The sequence below is a fragment of the Athene noctua genome, chromosome 25 (assembly GCF_965140245.1).
Source record: "Athene noctua chromosome 25, bAthNoc1.hap1.1, whole genome shotgun sequence".
NCBI lineage: Eukaryota > Metazoa > Chordata > Aves > Strigiformes > Strigidae > Athene > Athene noctua.
The window spans coordinates 2,287,486-2,307,842 of NC_134061.1; the positions used below are offsets into that span (position 1 = coordinate 2,287,486).

General features: G+C 57.5%; 2 protein-coding genes across 3 annotated transcripts; one reads left to right on the forward strand and one right to left on the reverse strand.

Annotated features, from left to right (window-relative positions):
- Nucleotides 1-296: 296 nt before the first annotated feature.
- Nucleotides 297-11,306, reverse strand: CBX1 (chromobox 1). Its single transcript, XM_074926592.1, has 5 exons — nt 11,180-11,306; nt 2,901-3,076; nt 2,225-2,402; nt 1,387-1,481; nt 297-680 (listed from the first exon to the last, which is right to left on the reverse strand). Exons 2-5 carry the CDS (start codon nt 3,038-3,040, stop codon nt 536-538), a joined length of 558 nt encoding a protein of 185 aa, XP_074782693.1. The 5' UTR covers nt 3,041-3,076; nt 11,180-11,306; the 3' UTR covers nt 297-535.
- Nucleotides 11,307-11,624: 318 nt separating this feature from the next.
- On the forward strand, nt 11,625-19,727 carry SNX11 (sorting nexin 11). 2 transcript variants are annotated; one of them, XM_074927019.1, is made up of 7 exons: nt 11,625-11,695; nt 15,612-15,660; nt 15,996-16,082; nt 16,471-16,571; nt 16,784-16,882; nt 17,060-17,272; nt 18,627-19,727. In XM_074927019.1, the coding sequence occupies exons 2-7, from the start codon at nt 15,640-15,642 to the stop codon at nt 18,766-18,768; spliced, it is 663 nt and encodes a 220-aa protein (XP_074783120.1). In that variant the 5' UTR covers nt 11,625-11,695; nt 15,612-15,639; the 3' UTR covers nt 18,769-19,727. The 2 variants fall into 2 exon arrangements, with proteins under 2 accessions (XP_074783120.1, XP_074783121.1); XM_074927020.1 differs by lacking the exon at nt 11,625-11,695 and adding an exon at nt 11,810-12,262.
- Nucleotides 19,728-20,357: the final 630 nt, after the last annotated feature.

Genomic DNA, 20,357 nt, shown 5'->3' on the forward strand with positions numbered 1-20,357 from the left:
AAGAAAAAACAAAAACAAACAAACAAAAAAAACCAAACAAAAAACCCCCCAAAACCTACACACATGCTACGCCGTAAAAATGCAGAGTTAACACTATTGGGAAGAAGGCTGTGGGTTGCTGAGATGGTCTTTGAAGAATAAGCAGTATCCATCTGCACTCCCTTTCCCCAGCCCACCCATCACCAGTGATAGTCCTTCATGGAAGGGGCTTTGCTTCCTCTCCCACAAGCTGCAAAATAGACAGCCTTGAAACAAACACCCCGATTTTCCCCCTAACACTCCCCCCCAAATATCCCCCTTGTGTTTCCCTCCCCCTCCCCAAATTGAGCCGGGCTGGTTTGAATCTGTACGCAGCGTGAAGCTGCATAAAGCAGTTGAGCAGCTGCAGGGCACAGAAACCATACTGGTCTCTTCAAAGGGCATCTTCTCCAGCCATCGCTACGCTCCCAACCGAGCAGAGCTGCGTTCTCTCCCTCTTGCTCAAACCCACAGTTCAGATCTTTATACAAAGGCTGGCCAGAGCGGGCGCCAGGGGTTAGTTCTTGTCCTCTTTCTTGTCATCGTCCTCTGAGGGGTAGGAATGCCATGTCAACCTCTCCTCGTAGAACGAGATGACCACCTGTGGGCACTTGATGTTGGCTTCCTTGGCAGGGACCAGGTCGGCCTCGTCGGAGTTCTTCCTACAGGCCAGAGCAGAGGTGCAAGTTAGGGGGCTGTGGAGGGGAGGTGGAAGAAGTGGAGACCGGAGGAAAAAAAATTAAAAAAAAAAAAAAAAATAATCAAGAAGCGACAGGTAAACGGAATCCCTGAGGCGCTCGGGGAGGATCCAAGCGACCCCTTCGTGAGTGGCTCTGGAGCAGGGAGAAGCAGCACGTGAACCCGGGGAAAATTCAGGCGTTGTGTTCAGCTCCGTGTTGTCGGGGATGAGGGGAGAAGCCGAATCGAAGCTGCGGCCCTGCCCCCAGCCATTCTGTACTTCTGAGATGGCGCAAAAGCAAACGGCTCCCACACCGAGGCCTCAGCGGTTCAGCTCCCACCTGTGCCAGCGACAAGCCCGGGGTCACTACAGCCGGAGGGGACGCGGTCATCGTCACGGCTCTCCTCTGGGTGCAGCCTTCCGGAGCTGCAGCCCGCGCTGCAACACCAAGCCCCTCTTTCTCCCCCAAGCTCGCGCCTGCTGCAGGGGGACATCTTAAGAGTCACACAATCCTGAGGGCCCTACCTGCTCGTTTCACATCCACGTTAGCCTCAGCGCAGAGGGTCACCTCAGGCGGCAGCGCCATCGCGAGAGATTTCGTGCCAGGTAGCAGGGACTCCCCAGGCGCAGGTCCTTCCCTCTCTGGCACAGAATAAGCGAAGAAGTGACAGACACAAAGACACACTCACCACTTCATCAGGAACATGAGCTCCCCGCTGGAATCCGTGGCACCGATGATTCGCTCTGGCTCAAATCCTCGGGCGAAGCCTCGCGGTTTCTCCGACTGAAAAGAGACAAGTTTCTGTTTGTAGCATCACCCGGGGAGGGGACAGCCACAGCCCTGTTTCTGGTCACCAGGACACACCAGTGGCCGTTCAGAAAGCCTCTGCCTCTCAGATACTGGGACTCTAACGATAAGTTAAGGGCAGCGGGGAGCTGAGGAGACGGCTCGGTGTGAACCCCCCACACAAAGGTGATCTCCTGCCGGGCCCCGGGCAGCACGGCAGAGCGCCCCGCCGATGCCATGAGCAGAGGATCCCGTTTCCAAGGTCCTGCTGCTCAAACTCTTGCGCTGGCCAAGATTCAGCAGCTCCAGGGATGAAACTCAAGAGTCTTTTACCATCCCTTTTCCCAAGCAGCTATGAGCCCCCTAAGCAAGACGCTCTCTGCTCCACCTTGATCTCCCTCTTCAAGGGGCAACTCCTGCCTCCTGTTTCGCCTCATGTGCGGTTCCTCAGAAGCTGGGGCTCCATCCCCTTTTGGTTCAAGAACTGGCCTTTCAATTTAGTGCTAGGACTGGCTCTGGATTCACTAAGAGGCCTAGCTGAGGCAAGAGCTCACACCTCCTTCCGAAAACTACAGCTTTTCAAAAGCACTTCAGGCTGTGTCTCACTGAAGTGCAATAGTTTCCCTTCTGTGCAGGAGAACAGTTTGACTGAGGTTTTGGAGAGTGGCTGCTCTAGCTCCCCGACGCCGTGCCAAGTGCAGGAGTAGGGAGGTGAGCACAGAAATGCCACCCTGCCTCACCTCCTCCTTCTTCTTCTTTGGTTTGCTCTCCTCCCCTTTATCCTCCGTGTCAGACTCCGCTTTGCGCTTGCTTCCCTCAGACTTCTCGCTCTCATGGGCGGTTTTCTGGGACTGAAGGAACTCTGCAATGAGGTCTGGGCAGTCGAGGTTCTCCTCTGGCTCCCATGTGTTATCTTCACTGCAATCAAAGACAACAGCTTAGTTTTACGTGGGGGCAGCTTGCTGCAGCTTTCCCTGCCAAGAAAAGCCCTGGACACCAGATCACGAGGAGATGGTGAGAGAAGCAGCAGAATGGATGTGGGTGTCCTCACCCCATGAAACAGGACGCTGCCCTGATCTGGGCAGGGATGCCAGAGGGCAGGGCAGTTATTTTGCTCCTCGGGGGAGAGGCAATTTGTTTTATCTGGCTGCTTGTTTCAGACTAGGTTTAGAACAGCAGGGGAGAAGCTCCACCAGGGCACTGCACAGCCTGTTTGCAAGGCAGAAACGGGACTTCCTCACCGAGGCTGCGCTCTCCTCACCCTGATTAGAGCTCGAGGCATTTAGAACGACCATTTCTATCGTTACAGCTGCCCTTGGCCTTTCGCTCCATTTTACAGATGAGGAGAGGTGTGGGGAGACTGAGCCACCCGCCCGGAGGCTTCGGCATCGCAGCAGCGGGCAGGGAGTCACTTACTCTGAGAAGCCTTTCCACTTCAGCAGATATTCCACTTTGCCCTTCACCACTCGCCGATCCAGGACCTTCTCCACCACATACTCCTCCTCCTCTTCCTCTAAGACCTCTTCCACTTTCTTCTTGTTCTGTTTTTTTCCCATTGTGCTGGCCAGTTTTTCAGCTTACGGGCGACGCTGCTAAAAGAGGAGAAAGAACCACACGTTTTGTGTCAAGGTCAGGTTTGCCTTTGCCAGGCAGCAGACACACTGGATACGCAGAGGCAAAGCACAGCGCAGGAATGCTGCTTTGGAGAAGGAAAACAGGCACATACAAAGTAGGTAACACAGGAGGAGACAGGCCAGGAAGGTCCTGCCAGCTGAAAAGGCAAACAGGAATCTCCAGCAGCAGCTGCTGCATTTCCACAGTGCCTTTCTGACACACAGCTTTGGCCTTTTTTGTCTCACCAGCACCTTATTTCACCAGTTTCATCAAGCCTCTGCCTGATTCCACTCATACTTTGTCTCTGTTTTCAGCACACCATGTCTTGACCTGGCTGTTCCTGTGTGTTGATCACTGCCCTCCAGAAACGAAGCAGCGTCCTACCTCAGCTGCTCCACACCTTCTGCCTCTGCCGAGGCCCACGTCTGCCCCCCCAGCCTGTTTTCTCCCCTTTCCTCACCTCGCTGACCTGCCCTTCAGCTGAGTTCAACCCTGCCTTGAGCTGCAGAAAGCATCTGCAGAGCTGTACAGCAGCGGGAGGGAGAGAGCACACCGCTGATATTAACTAAAAGTTAATAAATAGTTAATCCAAGTTAAATACAAGTCACAGTCCTTAATACTGAGCTTCCCGTGTTCATTGCTTTGCTGGTTCATGCATGTGCACTCCGGAATATTTATTTAATTCACCAACCCAGAATATGGTGGGGTTTTTTTTTTTTTTCCTCCTTATCATCTAGAGCTGTTTAGACAGTCATAAATTCCTGCATATATATCCAGCACTTGCTGGGAAGTGGCAGAAGCGATGCAGAGCTCTCCGGCCCGACACAGCCCACGGCTACCTGCCCTGCCCGCCACAGCACACAGGCAGGGCCTGGGCACAGCTCTGCTCTCCACTCACACCACAGGGGGGTGGGACGATTGCAGAGGGGGAGCAGCCCTGCCAACAGGCCAGGCGCTTCCCCTAGGCTGAAACGAAACACCTCAGAGAGCCAAAAACCACAGAGAGGCCCCGCTTCCCTCCTGAAACCCAGCTTGGCCCAGTACGAGCACCGCAGCCAGGCAGATCCAGGGTCAGAGTGTGGCCCCGCTGCTGCTGGGGATGGCCACCCACCCCGTCCCTGCCCTCTGGCCCTGTTAAAAACACCCCAGCCCCTTGCAAACGCTCTCCAGCCTCTTCTCTGCTGGTACCAGTTACACCAACACATCCCAGCCCTGCAGCCAAGACCCTGAGCCACCACAGGGCCCCACGAGTGGCATCTCCTCATGCGGGGTTTTTTCTTTAGGTTTAAGAAAAATATCGAGGTCAGGTCTAGTACCCTGACCTCATCGCCAGCCTCTGCTCCGGAGAAGTCTACGCACTCAGCTGAGCGTGCTGAACAAGTTGCACGGATTTAGATCGACCAAAGGGTCAGGAGGTTCCCAGTCTCCCCATCTGTTATCTCTGATAAGCAGCTACGCCATCACGGAGAGCCACTGGCAAAGCTGGCAACAGGGCCCAGACTGCCTGAAACTGAGTCTGTACCTCAGCCTCCCAAAAACCCCACCCTGCTGAACAGCTGCCCGGGAAGCTCTCACAGCCTAAGCGCTGAGGAACAGGACTGCTTTTTTATTCCAGTAAAATATATATCTTCTGCCAAGCAAAATGACTGGTGAGCAGGTCAAACATTACCTGCCCGGAAACTTTCGTTTTGCCACTTCAGGTTATCATGAATCTTCTAGAATAAATTTCAGCTGGCAAAATCTATGCAAACTGAGGCTGGTTTATCTGGCAAAACAAAAATCCTTCAAGCCAGTGTAAATCTGCAGGAGATATCCGAGTTCAGCAACAGTCTCAGCTCTCGGGGTACAGCTGGATGAGCTCCCTAGCGCACAAGATGCTGCTGAGCTGAGCAGCTGCTGTTAAGAGCATCCTTCAGAGAAGGCTTAAAACCAGGCCCCACAAAGCTCAGAAGACGTACCGCCAGTTCAGACCAGTAGAAGCCACAGCAGAGAGGACGAGAGGGAGCACAGCCAAACCAGCCCACCCCATCACTGCCACTATCTCACAGACAGGGCTTGAGGGCAGCCAAGGAGCGTGGAAGAGCACAGAGGGAGAAAGCTGCACTTCTCTGCTTGGCAGGCGCTAGATCAACGTGTTTATGCTTTGGATCCTGCTACTGCACTGCTGCTTTCAACCTGACCTTGGTGTACGAGCTGTGCCAGCACCTGGGCACTCGTTCTGCAGGGCAACTGGCCTGGGGCCGTGCTTGCTGCCAGACAGACATCTCCCCTTTACACCCCATTTCTGCACAAACCAGCCGCGAGGTGACCGCAGCCGCCTCACTCGATGGCAACGTCGGGGTAGAAGGAGGAAAGGAACATCTTCCCCCTGCCACAGCCCCCAGAGCTGGGGGTTGCTCATGAACCCGGCAGAGGACTGGCTATACAGGCCGGGCCAAAGTGGCTGCTAACATCTCGGGGTTCTTGGTGGTCACTGAGCAAGTCCAGAGGTCCCAGAGCCCGGGCTCTGCATCGCAAGCCTCTTTCTCTTTCTGCTCATGTTTAGCACTAAACATCTCCCCCGCCTTTAACTGGTGGTCTCAGAAGGGTCAGCACCCGAACAGGCTGCAGAGCAGACCGGGACGAGGGAAGAGCCTGTTCTGCTGCTGCACTTGCAGAACTCCGGCGTGCACGAAAAGGTGAAAACTACCCCCCCTCCACTGTTAAATGAAGTGAGAAGTTCATTGCCCTGTACAGACCAGCAGCTGAGGTGGTGGCTGGGATATTCCCACAGACAGGCAGTGCTTCCCCTATGGATCCTTCATTCAATGCCAGAGGACACCCAGCCCCCCAAGGATGAAGTTTTATTGCCCTATTCAACGAAAAAAAACCCAACAACAACCAACCACCTGGAAACAGCCCACTGAAGAGCTATACAAGAACGAGCATCAGAGGGGCTTTTTCCCTCCTCAATTCTGGGCTGGAATACACCACCAGCATCTTCAGTCAGCCGCCAGACAGAGGCAAAGCTGCAGCAGCGAGGCTCCCGGTCGCCTGCGGACTGTGGGGAGGAGGAGGCCCGGCTGCCTGGCACCGCCTCAGCTGGTGTGCAATACAACAATGTAAAGCCTCCGACCCACCGCCAGCATCTAATCCCCGAGCAGGAGCCATCGCTGCAGCAGGAAGCCGAGAGATCGTGTTTCACTCTGGAATTCTTCAGGCAGTTCCTTCCTCCTGCGCAGGACAGCCTTCCTCCTCTCCATCCTCCTCCTCTGGCACCGCATGGCCAATGGAGAAAGGGGCCAGAGCCGAGCACGTCACGGCAGAGGAGATTCCCAAGGTGCTCTCACAGCTCCGACTACAACCAGCAAATAAACTCCGGGACAGCCTGCAGGGGTGAGATCTCGGGCTTCAACCTCTCTCAGCAGGAACTCCTGGTCAGCTGCAGCCAAAAAGACTTCAGTTGAAGGCACTGTGGTTATTGCTTGGAGATAGACTTGGTTTTAAGGCATCTAAGGATGCTCAGCTGGATTGTTGGGCCGCTTGAGCTGCTTCATAAGAAGATCAAAGAGTCTAACGGTAGAGTCTGGCCAAGCTGAGCCCAGAGGGGAGTTACTAAAACTAGAGGTGGCGTGTAGGACAGAAAATGGAGAGAGGTACTAGAGCGATGCAACGCTGAGGATCCACCGTTCCCTTGTGGTAAGAGCTGGGCAGAGAAGATCCAAGTCCAAGGCCAGGAGCACTTTGAGAAAGAGCTTCCCAAAAGGAGGGACAAACATACCAGTGCAAAGGGCTGCAGCAACCATACCTTAAGCGTACGGCATGCAGCAACCTCTCCAAAGCCCCCAGGCACTCGGGGCCTGCTCCTTTCAGCAGAGGTTTCCCTGTTTCTGACAGAGGCACTTACACCACAGAGCACCAGTGTCACCCCCCTTGCAGGGACCTGCTCTGCCTCTGTGGGTTCTCAAGATGTCTGCTCCAGGCAGGCTCTGGGCCCTGCTCACCAGCTGGCCCCTGGGCACTCATTCCCTCTGCTGGTTTTGGCTCCAGAGCCCCCAAACCAGAAAGGTGCTCTGGGCGGGTAAGGCCAAGCTGTAGTTCACAGCATCTGCTGTTAAACCCGGTACAGATTTTAGCATTCGAGCCAGCAGCACAGAGACAAGCTGCTGCACAGGCCTCTCGCTGCACTGCAGTCAAAAATGCAGCTCGAGTGTGAGAAAGGGACTTCAGCCCCCCCGGGGGGGAGGGTATGAACTCAGCTTTATCTGGGAAGCATCTGAGCTGCTCCCCACACCCTCTTCCTCTGCATCACAAATGCCTCTGTGGAACAGAGTGCCCGACAAAGATTTCAGCCTTCTGTGACCAGGAACATCCAAACCCTCCAATTTTTGTTATTAAAAACAAACCACAGCCACCCAAAGCACTGGCTGGTTTCTAGTCTCTGGAGGAAGGGGGAGAGGTTGAACAATCCCCGTCTACTTGGAAAGGCAGCGCAGACTTACCCCACGCTCTGCTCCCCCATCTCCAGAGCTTTCCACTAACCACATTTCATTCACACCGAGTCCCTGAGCGCAGAGGTGCAGAGCAAAGCCATTTCATTTTGCCTGAGCCTTTCCGGAGAAGGCAGACAACTCCTGGTACGTTTACATGAGCTCTCATGTAAACTCATGAGTTTATGTTCTCACATCTATAGAATTTGGGGCTCGATGACTCCCATCTGAGAGAGGTCTCATCAGTAGTGTGTTCCCTAAAATTCAGGTTCAACTTTCTATACCTAATGTATGAAAAAAGTTAGCTTACACCAAAAAATATGATTTCAAGACAAATTCAGGATGGGCTTAGGCCAAATTTTCCATTTTCATTTGCTGCTTCTTACCTAACACTCAAGGCCAAGCCGAAATCCTTTGTGAAGAGGAAAGCAGAACAGAGAGAGACCAAAAGAATAACTTCTTGGTCTGAAGCTAAGAGGAAAAGGATCCAGGACACACCTAAGCCACTTGAAAAGAATTCAAACTCTGGTAAAATGGCCACAAAGAAAGAGGCTCAGCACAAAGGTGTGTCCGAACGCCTGCGTTAGTGGGGCAGGAGGGGCGGACGGAGGAGCATGAGCTACCCCTGACAGCACGACATCACAGCAGGTCGGCACGAAGCACACGCTGGTATCGTGAGATCTCCTAGAGAACAGCATCCAGGTAGGAAACTGCTACCAGATCAGGATAAATCCACTCAGCCCCGCTGGCTGGGAGGCTTTCTGTGGAAGATTGTAAAGCTCTACCTAACACCCTTCCGTGATGCCTGGTGCTAAACTTTTCAGTAGAAAGTTTAACAAAGGAAAGGAAGACCAGCCTAAGAAGAAAAATGTGGAGACCCAGGGGTTTAATTTGAGTACAGACTAGTTCCATTAGTGCACCTTAAAGGATTAACAGTTCAGTTCGGCTTTAATGAGTTTTAAACTTAAAACATTTCCTCCTCCTGCCTTTCTCAAACTTGGCTGGGATCACTCATCTCTTTAAAGACTTATGAGCACGCCAAGTTTATTCCACACGCGCCAGGGAAAGGCAGCAGGCATCTTTCTTTTGAAGTGGGAACAAGCATGTTAAGTCTTCCACTCTCCAGAACCTGAAAACAGCAGAAAACATTTCTGGAAAGTTTGAGTGAAAGCTCAAGCCTTTGAGCGGAGACCAAACTAAAGAAAAGCCACAACCTTCAAGCTCAGCCACATCATTTCCAGTTAAATTCATGATCCATGAGAGAACGCACCTCTGAATTTAAGAGAAACACACATGCAGCAGGAGGAACGTTACCTCCCTGCTGAAAGAGAGAATGTGAGGTAAGAAATCCTGTCATGCAGACAGGAATTTTGTTATGCGGCAGCAGACACGACTTCTGAACTCCTCTAGATCAGATAAACGCTCACGGAATCAGAGCGGGGATTCGCGTTCTTCTTCTCCCTTTTGTATAAAGACGAGAAAAACTTTGCCCCAAGTGCTGCACCACCTCCTTCTCCAAGAGCCACCTCGGTCCCCGCAGCACCTTCTCCTGCCACCCTTCATCCCCAGTGACGGAGGGGACCACACCGGGGGACACTTCCCCCAGCAGCCCCGTGCCCAGGAGCTGCCTGTGGGCGCTCACAGGCCCTTCACTTGGTTATTTTTGCATTTCGCTGGCGTTGGGCAGCGGGGTTAGAGCAGCCACATCTGTTTCTCATCGTTTTCACTACCAGGATCTCAAGCACTAATAGGAAACCATGTCTGGGTCGCAAACCCAATGGGGACTCCAAACGTATCCATCGCAAAGACCTTCCCCTCTCTCAAATGCACAAGCTATTTTTTTTTTTTTAAATTAATAACATCTTTCATTTAGAGCCTACAATTATTCAGCCAGAAAGCTTTCTTATACTTTGATCTCTCAGTTTTATAAGGACGTGCTTGCTGCTTCCAAACTGATCAACACCAAGAGCACTGCCCATCTCTAGGATCCTCACACTCAGCCCCCCCCAGTCCCTGATGCTCCCCACCCAGACTCAGGCCACTTTCCAGCCCTTGCCATCTCCTCCACGCCACACCAGAGCAGGTCAGCTTCAGAGCACAACCCTGAGCCAAACCCTGCTGCCACCCCCTCGGCCAGCCCCTGCACTCCCAGGGCAGCTCCACATCTGGAATTTCCTTGGCAAAACCTCGCCATCTCCTTGTCCGGAAATACAAATCCCATTTTGGCTCCATCATCTTCCCTTGCCAGAAGTTCTACTCTTCCCTCAAATACTTTACAACTCCTATTCCATGCAGCTTGACACCCCCCCCCCGCCCTAAGCTCCCAAACCTCCTGCCCCAGCAAAGGAGCCAGAGGAAGGCAGCCCTGCCCAGGAGCTGCCCCGACACCCACCCCATGCTGCAGCTGAGCAGGGACTCGACTCAAACACAGCTCCTTCTCCGTCTCCCCCTCTCCTTCTCCAGCACATTCCTGCTTCCACCTCCTGCCAGCCACAACTTCCCTTTTCCACCTCCTGCCAGCCCCACGCCGAGCTCTCCGCAGGGGAGCTCTCCCCCAGCCCCAAGCCCTCACATCCCCCAGTTTGCTCCCCAACAGCTCTCCTTCCCCCGGCCCCCGGGATCGGCCGCCATCCCGCTCCCTGCCCTCCCAGAGCCTGTTGAGCGGCTTCCCGCTCATTCTCCCCGCCAAAAGTTGACACTCGTCCCCTCCCCGCTCTCGGAGCCTGAATCCCGCTCCTTCCTCAGCCTCCCCCTTTCCTCAAAGCTCTCCCCCAGAAAACACTTCCCTCCCCTTCTCCTCGCCCCAGGGGATCCACCAGTATTTTTTTTTTAAAGCACTGTCCCATCCAAACACCACCTCCCCCCCAGACCAAGGTCCCTGCTCCGGCCTCTCCCCTCCCAAAGAGCAATTCCACCCCGCAGCCCCCACCCCAGCCCAGCCATCCTCATTTCCCCAGACCCTCTGCAGCAGCCCCTCGTTCTCTCCTCACGCACCAGCCCCCTCCCAGCTCACATCTTTCTCCTCCATCCGAAGGCACTCCCGCACCTCTCCCCCCACCCCTCGGGGTCTCCCTCAGCTCCTCCGCTCCCCAAAGGACCATCCAGGCCCAGCTTTGCCGCCGACCCAGCCCCTCCTCGCTCCGAGGCTGCCTTTCCCCCACCACGCAGCCCTTTAGAGTAGCCCGACCCTACCAACACATCCGCCTCTCCCAGCACCCCCAAACTCCCCCCTAACGCTTCTCCCAGCACCCCAACCCCCCCTTCTACTACCCCCCCCTCCCAGCACCCCAACACCTCCCTCCACTACCCCCCCCCTCCCAGCACCCTAATCACTCCCCTCCACTAACGCGCCCGACCCCAGCACCCCCATTACCCCCCACTAACCCCCACCCCCTCGACCCCCCCAGCATCCCACCGCCCCCCCCGCTCCTCAACCGCCGTCTCAGCGCCATAAACACCATCTCCCCCAACAATCCCCCGCACCTCACCCAGTAACACCCAGTTTCTCTCCAGCATCCTTTCCCCCCCCCCCCCCCCCATCCCAACGCCCCCCCGCCCCCCCCTCCACACCCCCACTGCCCCCCCCCCGGCCCACCCGCGACCCTCACTCACCTTGCACAGCCCCGCCAACGGTTCCCGAGGGGAAGGGGCCTGCGGGGCGCGGGGGCGGGCGGGCGGGGCGGGTCGGGTGGCGCCGCGGGCCTGGCCGCTCTCCGTCCGCCTCCCTCGAACAAAAGAGCCCGGCCAGCCCCAGTACCCGCCGCACGCGCTGCGCCTGCGCCGCGACCCGCGCCCGCCCGCCCGCCGCGGGGCACCCTGGGAGCCGTAGTCCCGTCGCCGCGGGGCACCCTGGGAGATGTAGTACTCCCGTTCCGCTGCCGCCGCCCGCCCGCCCCGGCGCATTTTTTTCGGTTTAGACCCAAGCGCGTCGCCCCGGTGTGTATCGCGGCGTGGCGTGGCCGGGACTCTCGGGGATTCCGCCCGCAGGTGAAGGGCCTGGGCCGCGCCCCGCCGAAGGGGTGAACTACAACTCCCAGCATGCCCCGCGCAGGAAGGGGAAGCACCGCCCTTGCTATAAGGGCGCCGCGCCGCCGCGCCGCTTAAAGGGGCCACGGCCTGCGTGAGGAGGTGAGGGGGCCTGGGGGGGAGGACCGGCCGGGGCCGCTCGGTGTGAGCCCCCGCCGCCGGTGGGGCTGGGGGTCCGCTGGGCCCCGCGGCAGGCAGCGCCCGGCCCCTGACGGGGGAGCCTTGGCCTGCCCGGAGCGGCGGGGCAGGGCCCGGGGTGGCGGGGCTGGGCCTCACCCCCAGCCGCCGTCTCTCCCGGTGGGGCCGGGCTGGGGCCGCGGTGACCGGAGCAGCCGCCTTACAGCGGCATCGAGCCCCCGGAGCGCTGCCGGCTGCTGCGAGGCCGGACCGGAGCGGCGGAGTGGGTAGAGCGGCGCCGGGGCCCAGCCCCAGGCCCCGGTGCCGCTGAGCTCGGGGGCGGCTTGGCCGGGCCGCTGCCGCCCGGGTGGGTTGACGTTAATGCGGTCAAGCGTCCGGCCCTTGTTTGATGTGCTGTGGCGTTGGGCTGTCTGAGGACGTCCCCTTCCAGCGGGCAGCGGTGGACCACAGCGGTCCCGATCTGTGTCACCTCTCTGGATGAGGAGCCCTTTCCTTCCCAAATGAGCAAACAACCTCAGAAAATCCTCTCAGGTATCGGTTGTGCACAGCTCTGCCCGGGCGTGACAAGCAAAAGCAGCAACAAATGGGACTCGTTCCCTTTTTTTTCTGCTCCTCTGTGAGGCTTTCCTCAAAACTCAGAGGTTTACGTGGCTGGAAGTGGCCCCGGAGCGGTGCCGTGTTTATGCGGGTGGATGTGAAGCCTCGGCCAGGCTGGAGCTGGGCAGGGAATAGCTGGAGAGGGGAGCTCCGAGCGGGACTAAACCACCACTGGTGTGTGCTGGTTAGGAAAGAGTATTTGCTGTAGGCCCTTGCTGTTAGAGAGGGGTAGAGGCTGCTGTTATGGATGTGTCAGGGTCAGCAAAGATAAGAGATTGCAAGCAAGAGATAAAAACTAACACTTTCTCTGTCTCAGTGTGAGTACAGCTGGGGAGGGCAATCCACCTGGAGCCAGAGCGTGCCTGTGGCTCGTTAAACACCCAAACTGCTGTATCCTGGGCGGGTGGAAGTCCTGAGGCTCCAGGAGTGTGGGTGTGGGGTGTTTCTGTGTGGCTTCCACTGCTCACGTCCTTCTAGCTAGAAGACGTTGAACGTGTGAGCCCTGGAAACGCTGAAATGCAAACTGGAGGAAGATTAAACCAAACCCAAACCGCATATCCCAGGGCCCCTTAAACTGAAGCTTTAAGCAGAAGCCCTGAAAGAGGATTTGGTGTAACTGTTTAAAGCGAACTCGGAGCTATCTCCTCCATTGGGTCTAAGTTGATTTATTAAGTTAAGATCAATTAAGTCCAAATGTAGCCTAAATAAGATTATGTGTTTCTTGGTACAACTCTGGATGAAAGTGGAGTTAAAAGACGTGAGCGCTTGGACTCTCTGATCTCAGTTTTGCCCGCAGCCTCGCTGACTGCAGAAAGCCATCTCCCCCCTGGGGTCTCTCTGCTCTTTGGAGCACCCTTTCAGTAGCTGGGAAATTAAATTCTTCTTCCTGGCAACCCTCCGCTGTTCCATTAGGCAATTTCTGAGTCTCTCTCTTCTCCCTCCTGCATTTTTAATCTAGGCAGGGCTGTTATGCAGAGCAAGAAGCTTTAAAAGCAACGGGACGGCGGCAGTGTCCCCTGGGGAGGCCGGGGAACATAATGGTCAAGTTCTGCTGCTGAACTGGTTCTGGCTGGGAGCCCCCAGCACGGGGGAGGATTGGAGCTCCCCCATTACTGCGCTGAGCAAAGTGACTTATGTCACATTTGGCTCCTTCGCTCCTCTCCTTCCCCAGGGGAAGAATCATGTGTGCTGAAGCCTGGGGTTGTTTTGGGTTGTTTTTTTTTTTTCAGTAGGTTCCCCTCGCCCTCCCCCTTACAGCCCAAACTGGAAACAGCAGCAGCCTGACCCAACTCCAGTGAGAGTTCAGTTACTCTCAAGAGTGGGCCTGGGTCTCTGGGTGTTTATCCCAGAACTCTTCTCGCTGGTACTAATGCTTTCTCTGCTCTCTGGCTGGAATCGGGTGGCTGAAGTCTTGCAGAAAGTACCTGCAAACTGGTGGAGCCAGATTTTTAAAGCCTGGTTTGTGGCTCCACCCCTCCCCTTGTCCCAGCTAAAATTAGCTCCGTCTTCAGAAGAGCTTTGCTTCACATCTGAGCCTATAAATAAAGGCTGGCTTTGCAGCGCTGCCTGACACTTGGCAGCTCTCGTGGCCTAAAAGGCAAGACTCCAGGAATGGGGAACAGGTGAAGGGTTGCTTCGCCTCTGCGATCAGGCAGCCGCGTCCCTCCGGAGCCTGGGCTGTGACAGGCAAAGTCCTGCGCTGCCAGTTCATCCCGGGGGTTCCAAAATCTCTTGCAAACAATCCCGCAGAGGAGGTGAAACCGGGACACGGGACACGCTTGGTCTTCCAGCTCCCCCTGACGAGTATTCCTGGTTTGTGTGCGCACAGCGTGTCTGGGAGGGGGGACTCTCTCTCAGAGGGGCTTCACTGGCTTGGACTGTGCGTTTATTGGGTGCGGGGGGGGTTTATCTCGCTGTCCCCTTCCCCCCAAGTCCTGGCACTGTGTTCGTGGTGTTGCTGCAGAACAGGAATTACTGCAGGAGCAACGTAATGGTGGAGCAAATTAGCTGACACGGTCCAGCAGGACCTGGGAGTGCCGGAGGGATGTGGCTGAGGAAGCGGCTGGTGTGACGGGAACGTTCCCAGCTCATGGTGCAGCTGAGCCAGGAAAGCTGGGCAGCATGGGGGGGCACCAGGCACCTCTGCGGCTCCCCAGGGGCTCATCAGCACCCCAACTCCCACTGGGAGGAGGGGAAGGAGGGTTTAGGGAGGGACACAAGGAAGAACAGTCACCAGGCAGACACAAAACCTAGCCGGGTGGGGAAATCTGGTACTGGGTTTTTTGCTTATTCAGGTGGATTGTGAAAGAGCTGGAGAGAAACAGCCTCTCTGTGTCGGGTGCCGATGGGAGCCTTACTGAGGTGGCACTGGGGGACGGGTCTGATCTACGCAGAGAAAAGCAGGTTTCCTCTGGCGAGGAGCAGCAGGGGCCTGGTGTGGGCTGGCTGCTTCCCCTGCTCATACGGCCAAGGCAGCGAGGGGAGAGGGACAACTAGGAGAAAGAAACTGATAAAATCAGGGTTTTCTCCTCCCCAGCTGAACTGGCTCCCCTGGCATTTCAGTGCAAACCTGCCCGTGGGGGGAGTGGGCTGGGCTCTTCTCCCCTGTCTCCCTCCTGCGTTGCCAGTTCTGGCTCTGCAGGAGCAAACTGAGGACCTGGGGTCTCGGTGCTGTGCAACAAGGAGGCTGTTCCTGGCTAATGGGAGTTACAGTGGGGGAAAAGCTCTCCCGGAGCTATGTCTGGCTCTCCCAGAAACCCCGTTATCTGCCCGGGAGCGAGGACATGCTGTGGGAGAGGAGAGCAGGCAGCTCAGCTGGAGCAGCCGGTTGCCACATCCCATCCTTGGGTGGTTACAACCTGTCTGAGCTGGGAGCCCTGCTCACCTCTGTCTGCAGTCTGGGGATTTCTGAGTGCTGTCCCAGGAGGCTGCAGGATTCCAGTCTGTGGGCAGGGGTGACCTGAAGACGAGCCGTGGAGGAAAGAGGTGCTGCAGGCTCTGACTCCGGTCATGGCGCACTCCAGCATGCCCCAGCAAGAGCCCAATGGGCCACGTTGCCTCAGGAGCCCACAGGAGATTAATGCTGGATGCTCTTGCCCTGTGTGCTGCTGGATTTGCCAGCATCCTCTTTATTTTGTGTTGACTGAGGGAAGAGGATCAGGGTGGGGGCTGGAGAGGTATCTGCAGGATGGGACAGATGTGAGATGCCTGGGGGCATGCAGACTACATGAAAGACCCCATTGTGTTGATCTTGTCTTACTAAATCCCCTTTTTATCTGTACAGATGTTTCCTGCTGGGCTCTGGCTCTAGGATGTTGGAGAACCGAGAGGAAGTAAGAACTTTTCTGACGTGGGTTTTGTCTGTTGTGGGTTTGGCAGTGCCGGAGCTCGGCTGAGCGCCGTGTCGAGGGGGTGGGAGGTGCTGAACGCCAGGCAGAGGGGGTGGGAGGTGCTGAACGCCAGGCAGGGTCCGTGGGGCAGAGCTGAGGGGCAGCGGGTGATGGGGAGAGGAAAACCTGGAGGTGTCTGTGTTGCCCCTGGGGCAGGATGACCAGGCCGGGGTGGTCGTGGGTCCCCGGGAGGCCCCTCTGAGCCCTGCGAAGGGGGTGATGCTGGCGCGGGGCGGCGAGCGCTGCCTCCCTGCGCTCAGGCAGTGTTTGTGCCCTAGGAGCTGACCACGGTGCGTGTTCAGGACCCCCGGGTGCAGAACGAAGGCTCCTGGAACTCCTATGTGGATTATAAAATCTTCCTCCATGTGAGTCGTGACTGGGGGAGAGGGGTGAGCTGCAGAGCTGGGTCGGGCCACAGGCGAGCCTCAGGAGGGGAGTGGTCCAGCCGTGTCTGGGGGTGCTGTGTGAGGATGGAAGGAACCTCAAAGGGGGAACCCCCAGCAGCCCATCCCTCCTTCTGCGCTCTCTCCATGCGGGTCTGAGACCCAGCTTCTCCCCTGGGGCCTGCTCAGGTTTTCCAGGCACTTTTCTAGGCTCTTTCATCACGCTCAGCGCTCCCCAAAGCCCAGTGCTTCGAGGGGATCCCTTAGTCACTGAGCTCAGGGGTCCGTACAGGCGAGATCCTGCCCTCCTCTGCTTTGCTGCCTCTCAAGCATGTGGATTATTTCCGTGGTGGGTTTTTTATTTTTGCAGACCAACAGCAAAGCCTTTACTGCCAAGACCTCATGCGTGCGGCGCCGGTACCGTGAATTCGTGTGGCTGAGGAGGCAGCTCCAGAAGAATGCCGGCTTGGTGTAAGCATGCCTGTTCTCCCGCCTTTCCCCCTCCTGCAGCCAGATGCTGTTTCCCGTTGCCCTGTGAGACCCATGTGAGCTCAGAACAGACATGGGTAGAAACCCCAGACATGAACAGGGGATACGTGAGCTCCTGGGCTCCAGCTCTGCCCCCGTGTCTCCTTGTTCTGATGCTGGAGTTATCTGACCCTGAACCTGCTCTGTGCCTGCAGGCCTGTCCCAGAGCTGCCTGGGAAATCCACCTTCTTCGTGGGCAGCACGGATGAGTTCATCGAGAAACGGAGACAGGGGCTGCAGCAGTTCCTGGAGAAGTGAGTAAAGGGATGGAGGGGGAGGACTCACTGCTCTGGTCTTGCCTAGAAGATGGTGGCACTGAGGTGGCACTAGAGCTGCCGATGCTCACCCTAGTGACGCGGGACACGCGAGCTGTCGGCGGGGCAGGGCTCAGCAGGCTCCTGCCTCGCTCACCCTCCTCTCTCTGTGCGCAGGGTCGTGCAGAACGTGGTCCTCCTCTCCGACAGCCGCCTGCACCTTTTCCTGCAGAGCCAGCTCTCGGTCCCCGAGATAGAGGCGTGTGTGCAAGGCCAGGGCTCGCAGACGGTGACAGAAGCCATCCTGCACTACGCCATGTCCAACTGCGGCTGGGTGCAGGAGGAAGAGACCCGTCCCGCGCTGCTGCCGGGAGGGGACCTGCACGGCAGGTAACGCAGGCAGGGAAGGACCGGCCTGGGGGTGCCACCCTCGCTGTGCCTGGAGCAGGCCTTGGCTCCCAGCAGCACTCTGAGGCCGCTGGCTCTCTGTCTGCACTTCCCCTTGCCAGTGCTTGCAGCTGTGGGTCTGGCTACAACCTGATTTGAAATGGTTGGTGCCTGGGCGAGGGACTTTCAGCAGTTGCAAACAGCCTCTGCTGTGAAATAAGAGGAGCTGCCAGGCTTTCTAGAGATCCCTGAATGGTTTTGGATTTCCCTCTGCCACCCTTGCTGCAGTTGTTTGAGGGAACGATGCGGAGCGCGTGTTCCCCAGCCCTGCACACCCAAAGGGCAGGATTCCTGGGGGTCAAGTGATCGGAGCTGGACATCCTGAGCTGTCACCAGCGCTCTCCTGTGCTGCCCAGGAGGGTGACCTGGCCTGGCCTGGCCTGGCTGTGACTGAGGCTTAGCAGAAAAGAGCTTGAGTCTCTCAGAAGAACTCAAGTTGAGATTTACAAAGGTCTTGGGCTGCTTTCCTCCCTTAATCTCCGGGGAGTGAGGAGCCTTTGGAGGCTTTCAAAGCTCAGGCTTTCTGCGCCTCTTGCCTTTGTCCTTGCAGCCTGAGTTCGTTCTGCAATTCCTCACGCAGAGCTTCAGAGTGCTTGCTGCATGCTGGGGAATTAATCGGGCATCTCCCCAGGGGGCGGCTTCCCTCTGCCCCTGCAACCAGGCCAGGGGTTTTTTTTTGCACCTGGGGAGGCAGCTGGCCAGGTGGGAGAGGAGGAGGAGGCCATCCTCAGTCTGCCCCTGCTGCAGCTCCCTGCGAGAAGCTGACCAAGCACAGACATCACCTGCGTGTTTGAGTCCTGCAGCAGGCGCGGGCTCCCTGCCTGTGCTCCTGGCAGAGGTGCTCTGGGTCCTCAGATACAAGGTCTTTACCTGCTAAGAGGCCGTGTCTGGCCTCCTGTACCCACCCAGCGCCCATGTTTCTTCATCTTGGTTTTCAAATAGCAGGAAGAAAGAGGTGTCTGGACTCCAGCGAGAAACCTGTTTTTAAATAGAGCCCTTCTGGTTTAAGGAAGGGCTTTGTGGGAGTGCAGCAGCCCAGGCTCACGGGTAGGTACCCAGGCAGTGTGGCTCCTGGCTGCCAGCACCGTCTGCCTCTCGCTGGTGGCAGTGTCCCCCCTGTCCCCTTTTCTGCTCTGGGCTTGCGTGGGGGGCTGAGCTGGCTGGGAGCGGGGGGCTGTGCTGAGGGGAAGCGCAGAAGCGGTTGCGCCGAGGCAGCGGTGGTTTGATGCGGAGACACGTGGATGTCTGTACCTTCCCTCCATCCCTTCTCCACTCTGACCCCGTCTCTTTTTTCCAGCTGTGCCGGCCTGGGAAGCCCGCAGGGTCCGAGCTGCCTGGAGTCCTTCCCATACTGGAGTGACTTCGGCGTGGATGACACCCACTCGGACAGTCCGGATGAGCCAGCGGAGCCCCTGGGCGGTCGGCATGAGATGCAGTGAATGGCTCCAGCGATGGCACCCGCTTTCCCCAGGGGCCCCCCCCTTGCTGGGAGAGGGACCGCAGCCGAGCCGGAGGGATGGCCAGACTGGGGGGACTGGGCCTGCACTGGGGGCATGGCCTTGGCCTGGGCTCTGTGACTCGTGGGCCTCACGTGCTCTCTCCCTGCTGACTCTCGACTGTCCTTGCTGTCCCAGGCAGTGTGTTCGTATCGCTCTTCTCTTTGGAGAAGAGATCTAGTGGTTAGTGAAACCTGTGTTTGTTGTTCCCAAGGCCTTTGCTCTCTGACTGGAGCAGTAGCAGGGCTTAGTTAGGTGGCAGTGCCAGCCAGGCTTTGTGTCCCTGGCGTGTCCCTGGCCTGGGGCGGGGTGGGATACGCCGCCTCACGTCCAGCACGACGGAGGAAAGCTTTCCTTGTCAGGGCCACGGGCTGGGAGCAGGGGCTGGCCACTGCCCAGTAGGTCTCCAGTTTAGTCCCCTGTGCTGCAGGCAGGGGAGCTGCGTTTCCGTGCTCTGCGGCTCCTGGGGAGGGTGGTCTCAGGGTGGTCTCAGCTGCGTGGGGCTGGAGCCTGCACGTGGGGTGCTGATGCCACAGCCACACTCACCCCACACGTTGCCCACAGCCGGAGCTGAGCTTCCCCCTGGGAGCACGGGGCAGGGGAATGAGGTGGTGGGGAGGTAAAAGGGGGGGCAGTTTGTCTTCCCTGCCCTTCTGAGGGGGGGGATGCTCCTTCCTCACACCAATTGCTGTGCACAGAGGGTAAGGGGGGGGTCTTACAGCCAGGATCGAGTTTGTTTGGAAAGAAGGAGCATGTAGCTGCCTCAGAGTTGGTGTCCAGCAGCGCCGGGGCTCTGGCTGCTCTTGATGCCTCTCCCTGTGCTCTCCTGTACCTTTTCCTCCCACCCTCTGCACTGGTGAAGGCAGAGCCAACGTGCTCTGACTTGAAATAAAAATGAAGTAGAAGACACTCACTGGTTGCTGGCAATGTGTGTCCTCGCTGCGTGGGCAGAGGGAGCGGAGCTGAGGCTGAGCTAATTGCAGAGAGGTGGCTTTAGGGGAAAGGGGGGGCGTTACTGCACCTCACCACGGGGCTGGAGCTCCCGAAACCATCGGGGCTGACCCTGCCCTGGGCACCGGAGAGGTCCCTGGGTGGTGCCAGGGGACAGGCAGGCCTGAGGGGTCCCACTTTGACCCCCCCAAAGTGAGTTTTGTGGGGCTGGGCCCTGGCAGGGGGGAGGGTGTGTGTATGGGGGGGTGTTTCAGCCCCACACGGGGGGCCAGAACACGCCGGGGAGTGGGGGGGGGAAAAAGGGAGGGCTAGAAACCCGCCGAGGCGCATCCGAAATGTCAGGAGAAGTTCATTGCGAAGGCTGGCAGCTGCTGGCGCGCCGGAGCGCCGCTGCCATTGGCTGCCCCCCCTCATGCATATTCATGGATTATTCATGAATGTGCGGCTCCAAATGGCGCAGCTGTGAGGCCAGCTGTGCCCACGGACCTGCTCCTGCACCCACGCGTGCCCTCGCCCACACGGGGCCTTTCCCTCACGCGAGGCCCCTCGGCCGGGTCCCGCTCCCTGTGCTCCCCCCGCGC

Bases quoted from the DNA above. Each gene is read 5' to 3' on its own strand.
- CBX1 (XM_074926592.1), bottom strand. From the start codon at position 3,040: ATGGGAAAAAAACAGAACAAGAAGAAAGTGGAAGAGGTCTTAGAGGAA. The intron at 2,403-2,900 runs GTAAGTGACTCC...CTTTGATTGCAG, and splicing joins AAGTGGAAAGGCTTCTCAGA to TGAAGATAACACATGGGAGC. The intron at 681-1,386 runs GTGAGTGTGTCT...TCTGGCCTGTAG, and splicing joins CTCATGTTCCTGATGAAGTG to GAAGAACTCCGACGAGGCCG.
- SNX11 (XM_074927019.1), top strand. From the start codon at position 15,640: ATGTTGGAGAACCGAGAGGAA. The intron at 15,661-15,995 runs GTAAGAACTTTT...TTTGTGCCCTAG, and splicing joins TGTTGGAGAACCGAGAGGAA to GAGCTGACCACGGTGCGTGT. The intron at 16,083-16,470 runs GTGAGTCGTGAC...TTATTTTTGCAG, and splicing joins ATTATAAAATCTTCCTCCAT to ACCAACAGCAAAGCCTTTAC.